General features: G+C 50.2%; 1 protein-coding gene across 4 annotated transcripts in view; it reads right to left on the minus strand.

The window, feature by feature from the left end:
- Positions 1-287: 287 nt before the first annotated feature.
- PALM2AKAP2 (PALM2 and AKAP2 fusion) overlaps positions 288-23,328 on the minus strand; it is a 199,832-nt gene continuing 176,791 nt past the window's right edge. For 2 of the 4 annotated variants that reach the window (XM_060199031.1, XM_007537068.3), the window contains 3 exons: positions 12,281-12,459; positions 6,801-6,839; positions 288-1,376 (listed from right to left, as the gene is read on the minus strand). In XM_060199031.1, the coding sequence (XP_060055014.1) occupies positions 1,275-1,376; positions 6,801-6,839; positions 12,281-12,459 (320 nt within the window). In that variant the 3' untranslated portion in view covers positions 288-1,274. The remainder of the gene's footprint in view (positions 1,377-6,800; positions 6,840-12,280; positions 12,460-23,328) is intronic. The other 2 variants (XM_060199032.1, XM_016194294.2) reach the window with 2 other exon arrangements.

Raw genomic sequence — 23,328 nt, forward strand, 5'->3', positions numbered from 1 at the left:
TGCTCACACACAAGCACACCCTCACTTAAGACACACATGCCACCCAAACACACCAGCCAGCCAGCCACACACACACACACACACACACACACACACACACACACACACACACACCCCTCCTAGGATTCTAAGCCTGCATTCAAGTTCCTAGTCTATTTCCCACCCCCACCCCCTCTCTCTATCATCCTGAAAAACACTGGTTGCTCAGCACAAATACAGCCTCTCTCAAGCCTATCTTCCCATTCATCTTCTCTCTCTCCCTTCACGGCCAGACTTTAATGTTTCGGGTCGGGATAATCCAAACTCTCTATTGTTCTCCTCACTACTCTAAGGCCCACTCTTTGATATAAAATATAGCTACAAACACCTTTGTCTATTTCTCGGCATCTGCTTCGTCGATTATTGCCACTCTAAAGACACACCTACCGTCTGCAACCAGGCTGCTCAGTGTGGGCAGCTGTTCTCTGTGTGTACACCCCCTTCCCATCATAAAAATAGCTAAAGCCCACTGAATATAGCTTTCGTATGAAGAAACGTAACTGTGAAAATGTCCTCATAAAGCTGCAGGTCAGTCAGTATTTCAACAGACAAGAGCCTAACGCTAAAATAGTCCATTTGGTTTTCTCCCTCTTTCCCAGCCTCCTGATGTAGAATAGACTGTATGTGCCTGCCGCATGAGGACACATTACCTGAAAAATATGAATCTTACACACTGCGATCCCTAACTGCTCCCAAAGAGAAACCAGGTGAACGGAAGAGAAACGGGATCCAAGTGGCCTCTTTGGGAGAAGTCATTCACTGCACAGCTGCGGGAGGAAGCAGTCGCCACAACGCCCTTGGGGCTGGGAGCCGAGCGACGGGAGCCGGTGGGAAGCACCGCTGGGCACCACTGCTCAGTGAGTGGCGCGGTCACCTCTGCCTTCCTCCTCATCCAGAGAGGCTGGCTCAGGGCCGCCCGCAGCAAACACGTCCACTCGCTTGTCACCTCTGCGTTCTTTGGATGGGTTGCGGACTGGCCCCAAACCAGGCCGTTCTTTGAGCGAGGAGAAATCCTTCCTCTTTGGATTGCTGGGAGCTGGGATTGGATGGATGGATGGATGGATGTGTCCGTTTTATTTTCTCATTACTGTATATTGATTGCAGCTTCTGGTCTACCTAAGGATTGCTGAGTTTGTTTGCACTTTAATAAATATCCCATTAAAATGCTTTCATGTGTTTTTTGACTTCTTGGTGACCCAAGACCCAAAGAAACTTCCTGGGTAAGAGAGAGTTTGTTATTTGTTGTCTTCTTCTTCCTCCTGGTTGGCATAGATCCCCGCCTCCCAGCGCAAGGCCAGCTCGCTCTTCCTTCGATTAACCCGTGTGGCCTCAAGGACCTGAAGAAAGAAGAGGAGGAGTTAGGCTGTGCTCGTGGGTGTGGACTTTCCACCCCTTTGCCGACATCTTTATAAAGACCCCTCCCTCCCATCCAGGTTACCTTTGGGACTTGGAGCCAGCAAAACAACCTCACAGCTCCTGGGGGCTGTTGTTTGTTTGTTTGTTTTTGGATAGAGGTGAGAGACAGAAGGAGATGGCAGAGAGACAGAGACAGAGAGGAGAGATGCCGGCAGCACTGTACCATCCAACGTGGCAGCTGCGGACCACTGCACACGCGGAGTCGGCTCACCGAGGCTGAGGTGCTAAGTCTTTAGCTTTGATCCAAGTCTCTCCTGGGACTCATGAGCGCCTTACTGGACGACACAGCTGTAGATCACCTCAGTCTCTCTGTCAACAGACATCAGAAAAAAATACCCCTCCCCCCAAAGTGATTCAGCTTAGCTCAAACCAACCGAACTTTGTGGGCCCCAGAAGGTATGGTCACATTTTTAAATCATAAAATTCTGCTTTGGTGCCAGAGAAAATAGAAGGGGAAGAGAAGCGTGTGGGTGACCAGCCAGCCAGAGTGACAGCATACAGGTAGCGACTTGGTTTGGCACCTGGAGATCCACAAGTTCAAAACCCATGGTGGAACTGAGAATCATTCAATATTGCAAATGTTTTAAACACATATAAATTGTATGGCGTCTTTTCAAAAGCCAATTTATAATCACACTGTGAGTAACTTAAAATAAAATACACTTTAAGTCTCCCCCCCAACTTCCTGCCCCCCAAAAAGGTCTATTTGGGGGTAAGAAAAAATATGACAAAATAAAATATGAGCAATGGGTCAATTTCCTGATCTGGTACCAAATCCCCAAAATCCAAAGCCCAGGTATGCTGAGTAATTGAGCTACCATGGCACGCGCTTGGGGTGTGCAGGTTTTACTTTAAAGAAAAGTTTAGCAGAGTCAAGATCCACTGGCTGGCCACACTGAACTGGAGATTCTGTTCAGTCTAAAAGCAACCAGTCTGGAAAGGCCAGTGACGGAGTCCAGCCTGAGGCGTCAGCTCAGCCCTGGTGGGGTCTGACTGCACGTCTGGTCTGTGTGCTTACAGATCTCGGGAAACCCCAGAGTTGTCTTCACTGATTGCTGCATTTTGACTCTGTCTCTTCAACCTCATTCCCTTTCTTCCCTGAGCAGAGAAAGCACTTACTTCTGGGGTTCCGATAAAAGTCGATTTGTGGTTTCAGTCTGCGCTAGTGTTCTAGGAGCTCCGGCCTCACAGCTCCTCCTGAGAGACTCAGAGCCTGATTCTCATGCATCAGAGGGGCTGCAGTGCTGTGCTCTCCCCATTCTCTCCCTGCCTTTTTGCCTCTGTTTCTGACTGAAAAAAAAAAAAGATAGGGGAAGAAGGGGAGAAGGAGGAGGGGGAAGAAGAGCAGAAGGAGGGGGGAGGAGGAAAGTCATCCTAGGACTTCATTGATGACAAGAAAGAAGGAGGGGGAGGGGAGGAGAGAGGAGGGGAGGAGAAGACAGGAGGGGAGGAGAGAAGAGGGGAGGAGAGAGGAGGGGAGGAGAGAGGAGGGGAGGAGGAGGGGAGGAGAGGAGAGAGGAGGGGAGGAGAGAGGAGGGGAAGAGAGAGGAGGGGAGGAGAGAGGAGGGGAGGAGAGAGGAAGGGAGGAGAGAGGAGGGGAGGAGGAGGGGAGGAGAGGAGGGGAGGAGGAGGGGAGGAGAGGAGAGAGGAGGGGAGGAGAGAGGAGGGGAGGAGAGAGGAAGGGAGGAGAGAGGAGGGGAGGAGGAGGGGAGGAGAGGAGGGGAGGAGGAGGGGAGGAGAGGAGAGAGGAGGGGAGGAGAGAGGAGGGGAGGAGAGAGCAGGGGAGGAGAGAGCAGGGGAGGAGAGAGCAGGGGAGGAGAGAGCAGGGGAGGAGAGAGGAGCCTTTGTGCTTTAGCCGCCTGCCGCTGCTTCGGGCGAGGTAGACTAGGCAGGGCTTCCTTTCCTCTGAATACGTTTGACCAAAAAAAAAATTTTTTTTGAGATTTATCAGATAGAGTTTTGCAGTATTAGAGGAGGAAGCCAGACCCTGCTCAGGTACACGGGGAGCTGCTGAGCAGGGGCCATCTCCAGCCGCCACATACTGTCTCTTCTGTCTTAAACTCATTCAAGACCGATTTTTAAGTCTTTTTTTACTTTTATTTTTTATTATTGGATAGAGACTGAAAGAAATTGGGGGGCTCATAGAGAGGGAGAGAGACAGAGAGACACCTGCAGCCCTGCTTCACCACTTGTGAAGCTTCCCCCCTGCGGGTGGGGACTGGGGGCTTGAACCCGGGTCCTTGTGCACTGTGATGTGAGTACTCAACCAGGTGCACCACTGCCTGGTCCTAAGATTAATTTTTTAAAGCAGTAGCATGAGGAAAAAGGGAGAGGTGAGTGCTGTTTATATTTAATTTATTTTTAATAGAGGCGGAGAGAAATCGAGAGGAAAGAAATATACATGTACAAATATATATGGAGAGAGAGAGAGAGAGAGAGAGAGAGAGAGAGAGAGAGAGGCCTGCTGCCCTGTTTCACTGCTCCTGAAGCTTCCCCCCTGCAGGTAGGGGCTGGGGGCTGCAACCCTCATTCGTGCACATTGTAACCTGTGTACTCAGCAGTGTGACCACCCTGGAGCCTGGACTGACTCTGAGTAAGCTGTACTTGCTCGAAAGAGACAAGGACTAAGGTGCTCGTGTTCAACTGCCCTTCCCGAAGGGAGAGCCATTCCAGCGAGGACGGGGCTGCAGTGACGGTGAGGAAGGCACCGGTGACCAGCACCTCACATCTTTTGCTGACTTAACTCTTCTGCAAAAGAATCGTGCCAGCGTATGCAGACCTTGTGGGACGGTGCCGTGTGGTCCGTGGTGACCGAGGATGTGGAAGCCGAACACCCCACACTCTTGAAGGAGAGGCTCTCCCCCAGCTGCAGAGGTGCAGGGCAACGTTCACTGCGGCGTGTGCTCATGACAGCAAGCAACTCACATTCCCATCAGTGGGAGGAGCACGAATGACATCTTCATTCAACAGAACACTGGGCAGCCGTGAAACCGGTGAGTTTGAACCCACAGTGGTAACATGGATGGACAGATATAAAAACAATGCAGACAGGAGGACAGAGAAGAGGACAGGACGGTGGGAGGCCACTTAGCGACAGTTCTGAGACATGCACACTGAAGACACTGCTATGGGTCTGCATGTATGCCGTGCGGTGTGGATGCATGCAGGGAAACGACGCTAGACGCACAGTCAGCCCTCTCCCGGGAAAGAGAGACGGGAACAGGGAGAAGCACCAGAGGCCTCCCCTGCACTTGCAGCATCACCGTCTTTTAAAGGGATGAAGCAAACACTGTGAAATGCAAAGCCAGAAACACTGGCCTCTGTCCTTCCTTGCGCCTCCTCACGGGGACGTGCGGAAGCCGCTCTGCGAGGCCGCGGCTGTGCTGTGCCGGCTGCCCGAGCCCAGGAAGGAGATGTGGCAGGCAGGCACACCTTAGGGTCTCCATGAACTGCTGGCTGAAGCCAGGGAAGGTGAGCTCACTGGGCAGGGTGCATGCCTTGCCAGGACATGGCCTGGGTTCAAGTCCCGGGACCAGAGGGGAGAAGTCTTGGCACTGCGGTGTCTCTCTGTGTCTCCCCCCCCCCCCCCCCCATGAAAACGTGAACCAGGAGCAGTGAGATTGTACCTGCTCAGGGCCCTGGCTTGCCCCACCAAAAAATAACTAACTAACTAACTAACTAAATCAATAAAATGTTGGTTGAGAGAAGGAATGATTCTATCATCTGTATACTTGAAATGACCTTGCTAAGAAAGTGCCATACAAAGCTACAGAAATCAAATATAGAAAATAGTGTGCTTTCTCATAGCAAAGAAGATGAGCATGGAGACCCTTTTATTTTCATAGGTTCATTCTCTATAGAAGGAAGCTGTGGAGAAGAGCTTAGTGGCCAGCTCAGTGTTTACAGAACTTCCAGATAAAAGCCAGGCTGGGCAGAGGGAGGCCTGGGGCAACTCTGGACCAGCTCATCTGACTGCGGTGCCATGGTGCCTCCTGGCTTAATGTTCAGATGAACTGAGGGCTGACGGGACTCAACAGCTCAGTCTGCCGGGCCAGAGTGTTTATCAGCGCTGAGAGACCTTAGCAAAGAGGGCTGGGGAGACGGCACATGTTTGCACAAAATGCCTTTCAAGCTGGAAGCTCTGAGGTCCCGGATTCAAGCCCCAGCACCGGCAGAAGCTAGAAATGCGCAGTGCTCTGGTAACAAAAATCCAAAACCAGACAAGATAAGAACTCCAAGGGGAGCCAGGCAGTGGCCCACCTGGTTAAGTGCTCACATTACAGTGCACAAGGACCCAGGTTCAAGCCCCTGGCCCCGCTTACAGGGGGGAAAGCTTCACCAGTGGTAAAACAGGTGTCTCTCTGTCTCTCTCCCTATCTCTCCCTCCCCTCTCAATTTCCCTGTCTCTATCCAATAATTAAATAAATAAATAAATAAATAGAGAAAGAAAGAAAGAAAGAAAGAAAGAAAGAAAGAAAGAAAGAAAGAAAGAAAGAAAGAAAGGAACCCCAAGAAGGCTGGGCTATGACCCAGTTGGGTGCTCACATCACAGTGCACAAGGACCCAGGTTCAAGCCCCAGGCCCTCACCTTCAAGGGGAAGCTTCACAAGTGGTGAAGCAGGGCTGCAGGTGTCTCTCTGTCTCTCTCCATCTCTATCTCTCCCTTTCCTCTCCATTTCTGTGTCTATCCAAAAAAGAAAGAAAAGAGAAAAAAAAATAAATAAAAGGCTTCTAGGAGAAGTGGATTTGTTGTGCGGGCACGAGCCCCAGAAATAACCCTCGTGGCAATTGTAAAAAAAAAAAAAAGGACAGGGCCAGGCTCACCTCTGGGTGAGCGCTCACATCACAGTGCACATGGACCAAGTTCAAGCCCCCGCTCCCCACCTGCAGGGGGAAAGCTTCATGTGTGGTGAAACAGGGCTGCTGTCTCTCTGTCTCTCTCCTCTATCTCCCTCTTCCCTCTCAATTTCTGGCCATGTCTATCCAATAAACAAATAAATATTTTTTTAATTTAAAAAAAAAGGGAAAGAAAAAGTGCAGTAGCCCGTCTGTCCACCCTCTAGTCCAAGCATCTCCCAGACCAGCGGGCAGGGCAGGGTCTTGTCAGCCCATCCCCACAGCGGGGCACAGCGGGGCACAGCGGGGCACAGCGGGGCACAGCGGTCTTCCTCGCTGCTGCAGAGACGGGCACAACTCGAGACAGCGTGCGGCTCAGAACGACAGGGAGGAGTGAATGCGGACACAGCGCTGCCAGGGCCTCACGCTGACCCCGCCGGGAAAGGGCGAAGCGTGGCTGCATGCACCTGGCCGGGCGTGCGGGGAGACCAAGACAAGTGAAAAAGTACCTCGGAAGTCACCTTGCAAGACAGTAGCTTAGAGGTGTACTGGCGGGGAGGGAAGAGACCAGGGTTAGTGCACGGCCGACACACGGGGACGCCCTCACCTCCCTCCGGAACCGGCGCCAAGGGGCCCGTGGCGGGCAGGTGACAGCAGCAAGGGCACCGCTCCATCCCCCACACGCCCAGCCCGTCTCAGCTGATGCATCTCGGGGACAAGTAGATGCCTGGGTCACGGTTAATCAGGAGTATCAGGTGAGCCAGACTTCCTTCGTGCAAGGTCTGTTCTTCCCACTTCCTGTGGTGAAGCTGACGTGGTTCTTCTCAAAAAATATTTATTTATTTATTTATTTATTTATTTATTATTGGGTCGAGACCAACAGAGACTGAGAGGGGAGGGGAGAGGTAGAGAGGGAGAGAGACAGAGAGACACCTGCAGCCCTGTTCCACCACTCGGGAAGCTTTCCCCTTGCAGGTGGGGACGGGGGACTTGAACCTGGGTCTTTGCACACTTCACCTGGTGCACCACCGCCTGCCCTCCCAGAAACTAATAGCTTTCTTTCCTCCCGTGATGCAACCGGCTGTCCACTAGCGAAGTCCTTACAGCCGTTTGCAGCTGCTGGAATCTCAAGCTATCTGCAGCCAGGAGAACAGTTCTCTCCTCATCAAGAATTCCCTGAGCCCCGAGAGCCAACGCATTGCCTGCCGCTGTCCTAGGGAAAGAACCCTCCCTCCACACAGGAGCTGGCTGGGACGCCAGATTTGGGGGACAGATTCCCGAGCGGCCCTAAGGGGGCAGTGCCAAGGGAGTCTCGGGTAGCCTCCTTCACCCTCTGGGTGACCTGGGCGGAAGCTGGGGGGTCGGGGAGGTTCCTCGGAGAGACTGAAAGTCTGCCAGGAGAGCTCCAGTGGGGAAGGGGCCTGGCCACGGGAAATGAGGCGTAAGGACCAGTTTCCAGCAACCCCTTCCGGAACCGGGGGCAGCACTGCAGCTCAGCGCCCAGGACAGGGCAGGCTCATCAGAACGCTGCCAAGAGTTCTTCGTTTCCCTTCTTTATTTTTTAATTTTATTTATTTATTTATTTTCGCTTTCGTTGCCCTTGTTGTTTTTCATTATTGTTGTTATAGTCGTTATTGATGTCGTCATTGTCGGATAGGACAGAGAGAAATGGAGAGAGATGGGGAAGACAGAGAGGGGGAGAGAAAGACAGACACCTGCAGACCTCTTCACCGCCTGTGAAGTGACACCCCCTTCAGGTGGGGAGCCGGGGGCTCAAACCGAGATCCGTGTGTGTGTGTGTGTGTGTGTGTGTGTGTGTGTGTGTGTGTGTTACAATTCAGAAGAGCTTTTACTACTTCCTACGGGCAGCCATAGACGGAGTATTCTAAGTGGGTCATTTACCTGTGATCTCTGGATGTCCTTCCGTGTAGCACTTAAGAACCACAGCTTGAGAACGTCAGGATGATGGCTCATGGGGGGGGGGGTGTCTGATGCTGATAGCTCATAGGGGGGGTGTCTGATGCTGATGGCTCATGGGAGATGCTGATGGCTCATGGGGGGTCTAATGCTGATGGCTCATGGGGGGGTGTCTGATGCTGATGGCTCATGGGGGGTCTAATGCTGATGGCTCATGGGGGGTCTGATGCTGATGCTCATGGGGGGTCTGATGCTGATGGCTCATGGGGGGTCTAATGCTGATGGCTCATGGGGGGTCTGATGCTGATGGCTCATGAGGGGTCTGATGCTAATGGCTCATGGGGGCGTGTCTGATGCTGATGGCTCATGGGGGGTCTGATGCTGAAGGCTCATGGGGGGTCTGATGCTGATGGCTCATGGGGGGTCTGATGCTGATGGCTCATGGGGGGTCTGATGCTAATGGCTCATGGGGGGTGTCTGATGCTGATGGCTCATGGGGGGTGGTGTCTGATGCTGATGGTTCTGGTTTCCCAGTGCCAGGTGGGGAGGCTGCACCTGCTCTGATGACAAGCCCCTGGCTTTCTTATGGACACTGGTAAGAGCTGCTCCTGAGCACGCAGACATAGCTTTGTTCAGCTTCTTCGTCTCCTTCTATCCTTCACGTACATCACAGTCTACGTGCAGTCACAGTTCAGAGAGGGCTCACGACCTCGTGAGGGCAAACACAGCTGTGAGGGACACAGAGCTGCAGACAACTGACTTCTTGGTGGGGTATTGGTGGCAGTGATGCCGGGGTGACACTGGAGCCAGGCTGAATCATAAGAGGGTTAAGAATCTAGGGGGTCAGGCTGTAGCGCAGTGGGTCGAGCGCGACTCGAGGACCGGCATAAGGATCCCAGTTCGAGCCCCCGGCTCCCCACCTGCAGGAGAGTTGCTTCACAGGCAGTGAAGCAGGTCTGCAGGTGTCTGTCTTTCTCTCCCCCTCTCTGTCTTCCCTTCCTCTCTGTCCTATCCAACAACAACGACGACAACAACAATAACAACAACAATGATAAAAACAACAAGGGCAACAAAAAGGGAAATAAATAAAGCATTTCAAAAAAAGAATCTAAAAAGCCACACTCTGTCCTGAGAACAGTGTCTGAGGGGCTGGCTGGTGGCACACCTGGCTGAGTGCTCACATTACAGCACACAAGGACCCAGGTTCAAGCCCCTGCTCCCCACCTGCAAGGGGAAAGCTTCCCAAGCAAGGAAGCAGGGCTGCAGGTGTCCCTCTGACTCTCTCCCTCCTTCTCTCCCTCTTTGTTCTAAACTCATCTCTGTCCTATCAAATACAGCACATAAAGTTAATAAAATAAAATACTAAAAACAAAAAAGGATAGTCTCTGAGGACGGGGTCAATAAACCAGTCCAGCCTCCAGGATGTGGGAAGCCAGTTACACAAGCCCGTCTGTTCCCTCTACGTTTCCTTCTGGTAAAAAGGTTATTGGTGGCATGTGGAGGAGGGGCCACAGCTGAGCTCGAGGACACTGGGAAGGCCAGTTCTTGCCCTCGGGTAACTCCACACACTCTCCAGGGACCTGCGTGCAGCAGGGCGGCACCCTGGCCCAAAGGCTTCAACAGGGAACGACTGGCTTTGAGCCACCTGAGTAGCTTCTGTTCTGTTTTGTTTTTCTGGATTTGGGCATCTTGAAAGAAGGTCTATGAGATTGGAAAGATTTCTGTTCTATTCCTAAGAATTTCCAATGACAACATGCTTGGTTTTCTTGTAAAAATCTTTTAAGAGTGTGAAACACTTGGGCTTGAAATCAAGATTTTTGGAAATTAAGGGCTTGGCTGGTCCCTTCTTAGCCAAAATGTTTATTTTCTTGAGAAAGAGATGCTACAGCCGCTATTGCACAACCAGATCTATCTGCCTGTTGAAAGTGACCCCAAGAGCCTTCCTTCACACCGAGGGGAAGTCCAGCCTGCTTGGCACTGGCTGGGTGGCTGCCTGGGTATCAGAGTTGGCATGAAGAGGGCTCCCGGCCTCAGCCTTGCCTAGGAGACGGGTGACAGCAGAGAGTCCAGTGCTCTGTGGACTTTTTTCCCCTCTAAAAGGCACCTTAGTACAAACAGGAGATAGCTATCTGAGATGCACAGAAAATGCTCCCAGCAGCTCTTTCCCTCCGAGCTGGAGAGCCAGGGGCTTGCCTAGATCCCTGGAGAAGAGCCCTGCCCCTTACAGCTCTTTCTCGGCTCAGATAGCCACAGCCTCCTGAAGACCTTCGCCCAGAGCGACTGGTGGCAGACAAGCCCTCAGGGCCAGGGAGAGTCAGTGGACGTGTCTCCAGCAGCTGCCAGACCCCACCTCGCAGAGAGGCTCATGTCCCACCCAGTCAGTATTCTCAGTGGTTGAGGGGAACCCACCACTGAGACCAGGAACAGGAACGCCAGGCAAGTGTTTGCTGCTGTCCTTCCTCCACCACTGAGTATTTTGAAAGCCACCTTCAATGTCACAAAACTCTTAATCTTAGCCAACCAGGGCTTGAAAGGTGGCAGTCTGCAAGCAAGCCCTGCTGTGAGCTCCGCCGCATTCATGGCAAAGGTGCCCAAAGGATTTTATCATCCAAACTGGGACACTTTTTGAAGAGTGAAAGGGAATGCTATTCATAACTAGAGCTGTGCTGGGAAGTGAGGTAGCAGTCTATTCTTATTCTTCTTGGATAGAGGCAGAGAGAAACCGAGAGGGAAGGGGTAGACAGAGGGAGAGGGGCCAGATGGTGGTCCATCTGGTTAAGCGAACACATTACTGTGTGCAAGGACCTGGGTTCAAGTCCCTGGTCCCACCTGCAGGGGGAAAGCTTTACGAGTGGTGAAGCAGGGCTGCAGGTGTCTCCTTGTCTCTCTCCCTCTCTATCTCCCCGTTCCTTCTTGATTTCTGGCTGTCTTTACCCAAAAATAAATAAAGATTTAAAATTAAAAGGGGGGAGGAGAGAGACACCTGCAGCTCTGCTTCACCACTCATGAAGCTTTCCCCCTGCAGGTGGGGAGCAGGGGCTTGAACTCAGGTCCTTCCGCACTGTAGTGTGTGTGCTCAACCAGGCGGGCCACTTCCTAGCCCCCGGGGGAGGGGCATCCTCAACCTACCCAAGCTACTTGTGATCTTGATGTAAACATGGGGACCAGACGAGATGTCTGCCTCCCCACACGCTGGCCAGTAGGAGCCAGCAGACTCCTAGGCGGGTGGCAGGGAGCCCAGAGGCTGAGCCCAGCTCCTGGCTGAGGGGTGGGTGAACGGTGGCTCTTTCTACCAAGAAAGAAGGACAGGGTAGATGGCCCTCTTCACAGATGAAGTACCTGTCACCTGCAGACATCTCAGACAGTGGTTCTGAACCTGAGTCATTTTAGCTGGCTCTCTTCTGCTAACCTGCACACACGGACTTGGTAATGGCTCAAAGGCATGGAACGTTCACTGAGGAACGTCTAGAGGGGTTGCTGAGAGCAGCAGCTGGAAGACAAGCACCTCGCAGTCAGCTAGAGAGGTGAAAGCCTCGGGCCAGGCTGTGCTGTGCCTGGTGGAGTGCACACTGCAGTGTGCAAGCCCCCGGCCCCACCTGCGCTGGAGAGTTTCACGCGTGGTGGAGCAGGGCTGCAGGTGTCTGTCTCCCTCTCTACCTCCTCCTCCCCTCTCAATCTCTTTCTGTCTCCATCCAATAATAGATAAATAAATAAATAAATAAATAAATAAATAAATAAATAAATAAATAAATAAATAAATAAATACACCGAAAGAGAGAGAAGGAAAGCCTTTCCAGAGCAAGCTAGTGATGGCAGGATTCAGCGTTCTGGGATCAGGAGGTAACTTCAGGTTTCTGACGTACTTTTTCACTGTTACTCTCACGCAGTGTCTCTGCACAACAAACAGCTTGGGATTGTTTAGAAGAGCAAAGCAAAGACCACAGCCCAACTCCAGACACACAGAACAACGGTTCTGGTGAGCCGCCTTGGAATCGCACATCCACGTGGACGTGTCCGAGCTGCAGAACCGCAGCCCTGAGAGAGGAGAGAGAGGAAAGGAGGAGAAACTTACACTGCCATCATCCATTCTCTCGCGCCTTTTAGATCTGTGAGTCTCATAGTCTTCCATGAGGGTCTGCATCAGATTCTTGGGCCGCTGCGGTCCTGCAGCCTCTTCGGGGGCTAAGTCAGGCTGCAAGCTGGGGCCTTCAGGTGTGGGGGATGGAGGAGCTTTGAATTTCTCTATTTTCCCTGAAACAACATGAACAGAACACCCTTTCTAAGCTCGTCTGCGCATGGCCGCCTTCACGGAGAAGACTGGCATCCAAGAGACGCCTGGCGGAGAGAGTGGTCACAAATCCGTCCAGCAAAAGCCTCAAGGGGGCTGCTTACAAAGTCACAGGTACAGCAGACTGGTCAGCAAATACCTCTGACAGACCAGGAAACAGACAGAATGACAGACTGACACTGACTGCACTGGTTTGGGGGACAGGGACGCTACCAGAGGCCAGAGAATCAGCATGTCAGAGGTGGTGGTGTCTGGAGCCTCAGTCAGACTTCTTACACACACAGAAAACCAGAGTTGGGAGCCAGTTCCCTCGCCAGGTTGCTTCTGCCGCTCGGAAGTCGCCACCGGGCGGTGGGCTGGCCCCAGCTCTGCACAGATGCCACTGAGAGGCTCCGATTTCCCAGCTCACAGCCAGCAGACATTCCTTGGTTTCACTACTTTACTTACCTTGACGTCCACCAAGGTCCTGAAAACCCAGATAGGAGAACAGGCAGCGTCTGTGTCATGGGACGGGGAAGACTAGCTCAGAAGAAGAGATGAATAAGGCATCTGCAGTGGAGGGGGCTGGGCCTGCGTCCCTCCTCCAGGAAAGCATTTGCTCCTAACTTGTGGTCCAGGTGAGCCACCGCCTGGCCCCACCTCTGCCTCCTTCTGTCTGAAACAGTGAAGCCCCAGCACTGCCACTGACAATAGCAAAGACATAGTTCAAAGTCTCCCTGCCCGCCACACTGAATACATAAAGGCAATCTTTCAAACGGAAGGCATCTAGTAACTATTTCTAGTTATTAAATCTAGTAACTGTTTCTTAGGAATTTCAAAAACTATGTATCTTTGATGTGAGAATGAACTATTCTGTGGGTTCCCTGCAGGAAATATTTCATCTTCATTTATTTATTGCATAGAAACAGCCAGATATTGAGGGGAAGATGAGGGAGCTAGGGAGAGACACAGAGAGACACCTGCAGCCCTGCTTCACCACTTGCCAAGCTTTCCCCTGCATAAAAGCTTCGATCTCTCCGAGTACGAAAAATTGACAGCACATTGCTTTCCAACCAATGTCAAGTGTCCAAATCATCCTCCTTCAACCACTCCAGTAAAACATCTAGAATGGGGAGTCGGGCAGTAGCACAGTGGGTTAAGCGCACATGGCACAAAGCGCAAGGACCAGCATAAGGATCCTGGTTCAAGCCCCCGGCTCCCCACGTGCAGGGGAGTCGCTTCACAGGCAGTGAAGCAGGTCTGCAGGTGTCTGTCTTTCTCTCCTCCTCTCTGTCTTCCCCTCCTCTCTCCATTTCTCTCTGTCCTATACAACAACAACAACATCAATAACTACAACAATAAAACAACAAGGGCAACAAATGGGAATAAATAAATAATTTGTTTTTTAAAAAGAATTTAAAGAAATGTCTAGAATGGGGCCAGGTGGGGGTGTACCTGGCTATGTGCTCACATTACAGTGCACAAGGACCCGGAAGCCCCTGGTTCCCACCTTCAGGGGGAGAGTCTCACGAGTGGTGAAGCAGGGCTGGAGGTGTCTCTCTCTCTCTCTCCCCCTCTACTTCCCCTTTTCTCAATTTTGCTCTTTCTCTAAACAATTAAAAAATAATGTTTTAGAAATAAAACTTCTAGAACTACAAAATGATACAACTTTCTGTCTACACTTACTGCCTCCACGTTACAGCTTGGGTATACAACAAGTGTGTCACTGTTTTCACTTCCGAGACCCCTGCCACCCCCCCCACACACCATAGTGTCAGCGTCTCCCCTTAGTGCAGCTGCAGGGCCAGCTGAGGACAGCAACAGTGTCATGGGCTGAGCCCTCCGTCCCTTTGAACGGAAGCCCAGTACTGGCCACTGCTGGATGCAGCACCAGCCGAGCTCTGCAGCAGGTGCTGAGAGTTTGCATCTGCTGCGTGAACAAGTAAACACATCCCGAAATACACACGGCAGCAAGTTCATACATTCTCGAGGGCCGAGGCAGGCAGGCTTCCCCAGTGGGGAAGTTGTGGGTAGAGTTTGAATGTCCTCAGTAACAAACGACCTTCCATCAACAGAATCACAGGTTCAGGCTTTATGGTAAAAATAAGAATTATACAGAGGGGTCGGACGGTGGTGCACCTGGTTAAGTGCTCATATTACAGTGCACAAGGACCCGGGTTCAAGCCCCCGGTTCCCACCTGCAGGGGGAAAGCTTTGCAAGAGGTTGCAGGTGTCTCTCTGTCTCTCTCCCTTTTTTCGCCCCCTCCCCTCTCAATTTCTCTCTGTCTCTATCCAATAATAAATTTTAAGAAGTAATGAAGTTAAGGGATGCTCAGAGTCAGATCTAGAACTTGGACCCAGGGCTAGTCAAGACTAAACTGTATGACAGGATGCAGAGGATTTTTAAGGCCCAGGAGTGGCTGCTACAGCAGATGGTCAGCCCTCGCACACTGAGCACACGCCCTGCCTGGTAGGTATTCCAGCAACAAAGTCCCTAGAGCAGGTTTACCCTGCTGGCCGCTAGAGGTCACACATGCATCAGGAAGGACGGGTGGGATTCCAGGGAGGAGAGGACTGCTGCCCAGAATCTTCAAGGAGAGTTTCAGGTGCTGAGGACCTAGCAGGACCACAGCAGAAGCTGTGCCTGGCTCCCAGAGGAAGATGGCACTGTGCTTGACCCCTGGGTTTCTGGCTATTGGCCTGGTTGTTGTCGGGGGACGTGAGTCAGACTGGCCAGGTTTCTCCGTGTAGCTCTGGGCCCTCCAGTCACGCTCCCTCCGGAAGAGTTTGAGCCATGCGTGGGAATTCATGGACCACCTGAGGAATCACACACAGACCTCTGAAAGGCTGAAGAGTGATTGGCTCTGTGCCCTGTATCTTCCTTACAGGGACCTAGTTTGCAGTAGACAGTCCTCTGACTACAGTAGTGAAGAAACTCCTCTTTCTTTTTTTAAAATCTTTTTATTTTATTTATTTATTACTGGATAGAGACAGAGAGAAATTGAGAGGGGAGATACAGATAGAGAGACAGAGAGACACCTGCAGCCCTGCTCCACCACTCGTGAAGCTTTCCCCCTGCAGGTGGGGACCAGGGGACTTGAACCTGGGTCCATGCACACTGTAGTGTGTGCTTAACCAGGTATGCCATGGCCTGGCCCCAGCCTTACATTTCTTTTTATTTTAATTTAATTTAATTTTATTTATTTATTCCCTTTTGTTGCCCTTGTTGTTTTATTGTTGTAGTTATTATTGTTGTTGTCGTTGTTGGATAGGACAGAGAGAAATGGAGAGAGGAGGGGAAGACAGAGAGGAGGAAAGAAAGACAGACACCTGCAGACCTGCTTCACCGCCTGTGAAGCGACTCCCCTGCAGGTGGGGAGCCGGGGCTCGAACTGGGATCCTTATGCCGGTCCTTGTGCTTTGCGCCACCTGCGCTTAACCCGCTGCGCTACAGCCTGACTCCCCAGCCTTACATTTCTTAAGGTGTTTTGCTGTAAGCCGCTTTCGTCAGCTGGAATGACTCCAAATTTACGTTTCTAAAATGTGTCCTGTCACCTCAGACTTTTAAAGATATTACTTGATGCTGCTGACAGTCAAAATGACACTGGTTGAATAAGTTCGAGAAATATTTTGAGCTGAAGAAAACCCCCACACACCCACACCTACACCCACACCCACACACTGGCTGTCCTTAGTGAGGTGAGTTGGGGAGTGAAAGACAGCTGCCAGACCGCTGCGCTCACAGGTAGAAAATGAAGAGCTGAAACAAGGGGACTTGAAGAACACAAAGTCAGCCTGCACCTCGGTCCTGGAGACGCCGGTGGTCACCTGGCAGCGGGCACAGAACTCCGGTGGGCTGGCGCAGGATACCCCCGTTATCCTGTAATCTTGTAAAGCACTGTCAAATCACTGATAAAGTCACCTGTCTTTAGAAAAAGACCCCCCCAAACAGGGGGATGCACTTCCTTACCCCAGGCCTTTACTAAGGTTTCAGCGCTAATAGGACTATAATTTCAAATGCAGGGATGAGTATGTAGTATTTCTCAAGATTATTTAACCAGTGGGCCTCACTTTACAGAATCTCTAACAATATCTCGAGGTATAATATTTTTAATATTTATTTACTCCCTTTTGTTGCCTTTGTTGTTTTATTGTTGTTATTATTGTTGTTGTTGGATAGGACAGAGAGAAATGGAGAGAGGAGGGGAAGACAGAGAGGGGGAGGGAAAGACAGACACCTGCAGACCTGCTTCACTGCCTGTGAAGCTACTCCCCTGCAGGTGGGGAGCTTGGGGCTCGAACCCAGATCCTTACACCAGTCCGGTCCTTGTGCTTTGCGGCATGTGTACTTGACCCGCTGTGCTACCGTCTGACTTCCACTTATACTAGCTACCACATTCCCAAACGCTACTTCAGTAAATGTTCAGTTACTAAGCAGACTGGGAGCTATTGCCCAAGAGCCACCAGATATAATTCATGATCGCGAGTGTGGAAGCCGCCAACGCGGGCGACTGCAGGAGAAGCTCACACCGCTGATGCGGGCGACTGCAGGAGAAGCTCACACCGCCAATGCGGGCGACTGCAGGAGAAGCTCACACCGCTGATGCGGGCGACTGCAGGAGAAGCTCACACCGCCGATGCGGGCGACTGCAGGAGAAGCTCACACCGCTTGCGGCCTGTGAAGCTGGCGCAGCACCACTGACTCCCGCAGGTCGCATCTCGTCCCTCCCACGCGCAGGGTGAAGACTGTGGTGAGCAGATACTCACAGTGTGGCAGGGAGCCGACACCACTGCAGACCCAGCCCCGTTCTCCAGGCACTCAAGAACGGAGCACAGAGAGGCAGCTGAGGGCTGGGGTCATAAGTCACTTCTGTCTTTATCTTTTTCCCCCCATTTTTCTACAATAAGCATGACTGAACTCTGAAATATGAAATGACTCAGAAAATGATTTATTTTAAGTATTATTACTGGGGGCCAGGTGGTGGCTCATCTGGTTGACCTCACACATCACAGTGCACAAGGACCCAGGTTCAAGGTCCTGGTCCCCACCTGCAGGGGAAAAACTTCACGAGTGGTGAAGCAGGGCTGCAGGTGTCTCTCTGTCTCTCTCCCTCTCAATCTCTTTCTCTTCTCTCAATTGCTCTCTGTCTCTATCCAATAGTAAATAAATAAACATTTTCAAAAATGTCCACTTAAAAAATGATTCTTAGTCTTGCTGACCAAAGAAGTGAACCTGCTTCCTGGAGGCCTGGTGAGCCACAGGCCTTCCCGTCTCACCAGGCCGCCTCCTGCCCGAGCACGTGGGCCCCCGGGTGCCCTGGGCCTCAGGGAAGCTCTGGGCGCATCTGAGAGAGCAGAGCAGACCCCCCTCGCCCAGGAGTCCGCGCCAGAGTGGTAAACCTAGTCTCACGGCCTGAGTGGAGGAAGAAAGCTAGGAGTCATCATTTCTATTTCCTGTTTCTTTCTTTCTTTTTCTTTTTTCTTTTTACTCATTCCTCTCTTTGGTTAGTGGCAGCAGAACCTGACTGATTCCGCCACCCCTGGGCCGACTCTTTGATCTTTAAATACTTATTTAGTTTAGACAGAAGGGGAGAGAAAGTGAGGCATGACAGCACTGCCCTCACTCCGCTCCCACTCCTGCAGCTTGTCCAGATGCGTGAGGATTCCCACACGGTGCCCGGCCACAGACTAGGGTCTTCACAGGAAGCTCTCTCGGGGCCTTCCGGTTTGCAGTGGAGTAACCCTCTCTGGGTGCAGAGACAGAAAGCTGTCTTCCGGATTTCCCTTGTGCGTGGGGGTGGAGGGGTGGAGGGAGAAGAGTCCCATCACCCCAGGGAAACAGAGACAGCCGCACGGTCTCAGAACGCAGCTGTTGCCCCCTTGGCACGGCCCAAACCCTCCTGACACAGGAGTAGAGCTAAACTGCTAAATAAACCGTGAATGTAGAGTCCAGATGTTTAGAATATCATTTTCGTCAAGCTTTACAATTTGGGAGATTATTTATTCTATCCCATACACACTGTGTCTTTGCTCTTAGCTCAAAGAACTCTTGTTCTCCATTTCTCAAAAAAAAAAAGTGGGAGGAAGAGAGGGGGAGAGAGAGAGAGAGAGAAAGACCAAGACCCACAGTTATTTAAAGCCAAACGGAACTGAACAACAACGCCCACCAGATGGCATGCCTTGGCCCAGGCCTCCTTCAATGACCGCCTGTCTTCAGGCAGCACTGGGTGAGGCTGCAAATGTCTAAGGCAGCTCACAAGTCCCATGAGAGAAATGAGCTCAGACTCACTCTCCATGTAATTTCCTCTCCATGAGGGGCTGCCTCACAAGTCAGGCTGAGTGCCTGGGCTGCTGCAGCTGTGACCCACACGCCAAAAGCTGGTCCCGTCTGTCCTGTCCTTTCATCTCACCCTCTGAAGGCCCCAGGGGGGTGAGGATGCCACAGGATGAATCTTCAGATTGTAAACCTAGCTCAGAAGTGAAAAAGACTCCCACTGGCCGGCCAGGTGGTGGCACACCTGGTTGAGTGAACATGTTACAATGTGCAAGGACCCAGGTTCAAGCCCTCTCTGGTCTCTACCTGCAGGGTGACAGCTTCACAGATGGTGAAGCAGGGCTACAGGTCTCTCTCTCTCTCCCCCCGACACACCTCTTGATCACTCCCTTCCCTCTCAACCTCTTTCTGTCTATATCCAGTAAATAAAAATAGAAAGACAAGAAAGAGAGAGAGATACTCCTACCTAGAGATCACCTACTTAAAGGTGAGTCAGGGTGTTGGGTGAGTTGCATGTCCTAGGAACCAGGACAGCATGGTAAACGATTTCCCCCCATTAAGATGATCTTGCTCTCTCCTAAAAGCTTAGACCAGGAGACCAGAAGCAACTGGTGGCCTTACTTTATAAGATATATATGAATGATATCAAAGGACAAATTATGGTGAGGTCAAGTATGATACAGCAAATCCTAACAATGGGATTTTCAAAGTCAGCCCAACTGCCAAATAATCTGATTATAGCTATAACTATCTTCTGCCTTCTTAAACCCTAAGACAGCAGGAACCTCCCACTTCCTCTATAAAGCGGAAATGCCCCCCAGTCCTGGAACCTCTAGGGTGAGGCTCACTTTCCTGCCTGCTTCTCTCAGTTCATACCAACTGATACTTCATCTGCTGATCCCAACCTATTCAATGCACCTCAGCATGCTTCACTTCAGACTGTGTCCAGAGATGTCAGGCATGGAATGTCAACCCTTCAGCTTCATTACTCGGGTGAGACTTCTCCTTTCATAGGATTCTCTAATTCCATTTTGGGTATTTCACTTCCTAACAAAGCCTCAAAACCTAGATATAGACCAGGTCCCTGAGATAGAGCATATGTTCATATGTATCCGTAAGTTAGGGCAAAATATAGACCTGAAATCAAAGGTACACAGTAGTCTGTAGTGAGTCAGTATATGCAGCAAGCAAGTAGAAAGACCTAAAAAGACACAATAAAGTTCCTAATGAAACAGTTTCTACTTAGACCTAGACACCCTCCTCACCTGCTTCCTATTACACTCCCCTCACTCACTCCAAAGCTAACCTTATCAAAGCAAGGACTGCAAAAGCTGAATAAGGGCAAGAGACTGGCATACTTTAACGATGACTCTTTAGTCACTATCAGGCCACCCCATCAGCTGGGGCCCTAGTCGGGGAGTCCTGAGATTCCCACACAGACATGGTGGGCCTAGACCTTGAATAGACCCCTCTCTCCATTGTCACTGGTCATCTCCATCAGGAACAACATAATGGAAGCTTTTTGGGGGCCCCCATAGGACCTTGCCTTCAATGTGGATCAACAATGGTAGAGAATGTTCCACCCTCCAAAGGGAAGTCACACAACATATTCTATGCTACACCTGAAGAAGGCGGATCATGAAATTGGGGCATCTTGGAATCTTCCTACTGATGGCCACAGAATACAAGTTCACACCTGCAGCGATGCAGAGGTCACACAGGCTCCTGTGCTGACTATGGGCCCCAGGTGACATCCATGGGTGTTTACAGGTAACAGTATTTATGCATTTTTCCCATACTTGGGAGCTACCCTCTTCCCTGGTCCAGCTTTCTAGCCCTTTTTCCAGCCATGACATCATCTCCCCAGACAATAACTTGGGTTCACCTGCATATCAGAGGTCAGGCTCAGGACAAAACTAATAAAGTCATGGGCCCTATAGCATATAACTAAAATAGACCTACTAGCTATTTCCAAAACAAAGGCCTCAAATCTTGATTTTCAATATTCCAGCCTTTAGGTTCATGATTAATCAACTATTTGTATGGCTTTATATGTTAACTCTTTTTCAGCCACCAGGTTCCAGATGCTACCATGATGCCAACTGGACTTCCCTGGACAGACAACCCCACCTGGAGCTCCGCTTCCCCAGAGCCCTGCCTCACTAGGGAAAGAGAGAGACAGGCTGGGGGTATGGATCCACCTGCCAACACCCATGTTCAGTGGGGAAGCAATTACAGAAGCCAGACCTTCTACCTTCTGCATCCCACAATGACCCTGGGTCCATGCTCCCAGAGGGATAAAGAATAGGAAAGCTACCAGGGGAGGGGAGGGGATACGGAGTTCTGGTGGTGGGAACTGTGTGGAGTTATACCCCTCTTATTCTATGATCTTGTCAGTGTTTCCATTTTATAAATGAATAAATTCAAATTTAAAAAGTATTTCTCACAAACTTAAAAAATTACATAGATTCTCTATGCAGCTATCAAGAACAATGAACTCACCTTCTCTGACCCATCTTGGACAGAGCTAGAAGGAATTATGTTAAGTGAACTAAGTCAGAAAGATAAAGATGAGTATGGGATAATCCTACTCATCAACAGAAGTTGACTAAGAAGATCTGAAAGGGAAACTAAAAGCAGGACCTGACCAAATTGTAAGTAGGGCACCAAAGTAAAAGCCCTGTGGTGAGGGGTAGACATGCAGCTTCCTGGGACAGTGGGGGGTGGGAGTGGGCGGGAGTAATGGGTCACAGTCTTTTGGTGGTGGGAATGGTGTTTATGTACACTCCTAGCAAAATGTAGACATATAAATCAGTAGTTAATTAATATGAGAGGGGGAAAATCAGTTGTATGTCTCAAAGTTTCTCAAAACACAAACTGAATCTTTTTAATATATAGGCTGTGTATTTGATATGCGGACTCTCTCAAAAGCCTAGACCAAGTAGATTAGAAGCAACCAATAGCACAGCTATATACAAGATACTGGGTACTGTACAGCAAACCATAACAAAAGGACTTTTCAAAGTTAACCCAGTTACCAAATAATGTGATGATAACATTAACTATCGATTGTCTTTTTGAACCCTAAGACAGCAGGAACCTCACATCTCCACTATAGAGCCCCTACTTCCCCCAGTCCTGGAACCCTTGGATAGGGTCCACTTTCCCGTATGCCTCTCCCAATCCATACCAAATAATATTGCATCCACCGATCACAACCTAACCAATGCAACGATTGCCACCTCAACATGCTTCAGCTCAGACTGTGTCCAGAGACTTCACGTGTGGAATGACAACCCTTCAGCTTCATTACTCGGGTGAGACCTTTCCTTTCATAGTATTCTCTAATTTCATCTCAGGTGGTTCACCTTCTAACAAAGTCCCATAACTTAGATATACACCAGTTTCTGTGAGAGAGAGCTTATGTTCACACGTATCCATAAACTACTGCAAAATATATACCTGAAAGCAGAAGTACACTAGAGTTTGCAGTGAGTATCCCCCTAACACTTCCTCTCCACTATTCCAAGCTTGGGATCCATGATTGCTCAACAATTTGTTTGGCTTCGTATGTTAACTCTCTTTTCAATCACCAGGTTCCAGATGCCACCAGGATGCTGGCCAGGCTTCCCTGGATTGAAGACCCCACCAATGTGTCCTGGAGCTCCGCTTCCCCAGAGACACACCCTACTAGGGAAAGAGAGAGGCAGACTGGGAGTATGGACCGACCAGTCAACGCCCATGTTCAGCGGGGAAGCAATTACAGAAGCCAGACCTTCTACCTTCTGCAACCCTCAATGACCCTGGGTCCATGCTCCCAGAGGGCTAGAGAATGGGAAAGCTATCAGGGGAGGGGGTGGGATACGGAGATTGGGTGGTGGGGATTGTGTGGAGTTGTACCCCTCCTACCTTATGGTTTTGTTTGTTAATCCTTTCTTAAATAAAAAATTTAAAAAAAAAAGAAATGCGAGAAAGGACAAAGAAAAAAAAATTATATAGATCCTAATATTTCCAGTTATAGAAATATAAATTTTATTAAACTGTTTGATTTAGTATAAATTGTTAAGAACTTGAATATAAAGTCATCTTAAACCAAATTAAAAAATAATGTTGTGTGTATTGGAGAAGATAAAACACTCTAGCTATAAAATCATTTCATACTCTATTACATTTTAATAATTAAAATGATTTTATTTCTATAGCCAAAAAAGGGATATTCTTGCTAAGCTGCAGATGCCACCATGATGCCATCCCGACTTCCCTGGGCAGATGACTTCACCATCTGTCCTGGAACCTCCCTACTAGGGAAAGACAGAAACAGGCTCGGGGTGTGGATCCACCTGCCAACACCCATGTCCATTGGGGAAGCAATGACAGAAGCCAGACCTTCCACCTTCTGCTCCCCATAATGATCCTGGGCCCATGCTCCCAGAGGGATGAAGAATAGGGAAGCTGTCAGGGAAGAGGGTGGGATACAGAGCTCTGGTGGTAGGAACTGAGTGGAATTGTACTCCTATTATCTTCCAATCTTGCTAATCATTACTAAATCACTAATTAAAAATCGAAAAAAATATCTTCT

The sequence above is a fragment of the Erinaceus europaeus genome, chromosome 10 (genome assembly GCF_950295315.1).
Source record: "Erinaceus europaeus chromosome 10, mEriEur2.1, whole genome shotgun sequence".
In the NCBI taxonomy this organism is placed as follows: domain Eukaryota; kingdom Metazoa; phylum Chordata; class Mammalia; order Eulipotyphla; family Erinaceidae; genus Erinaceus; species Erinaceus europaeus.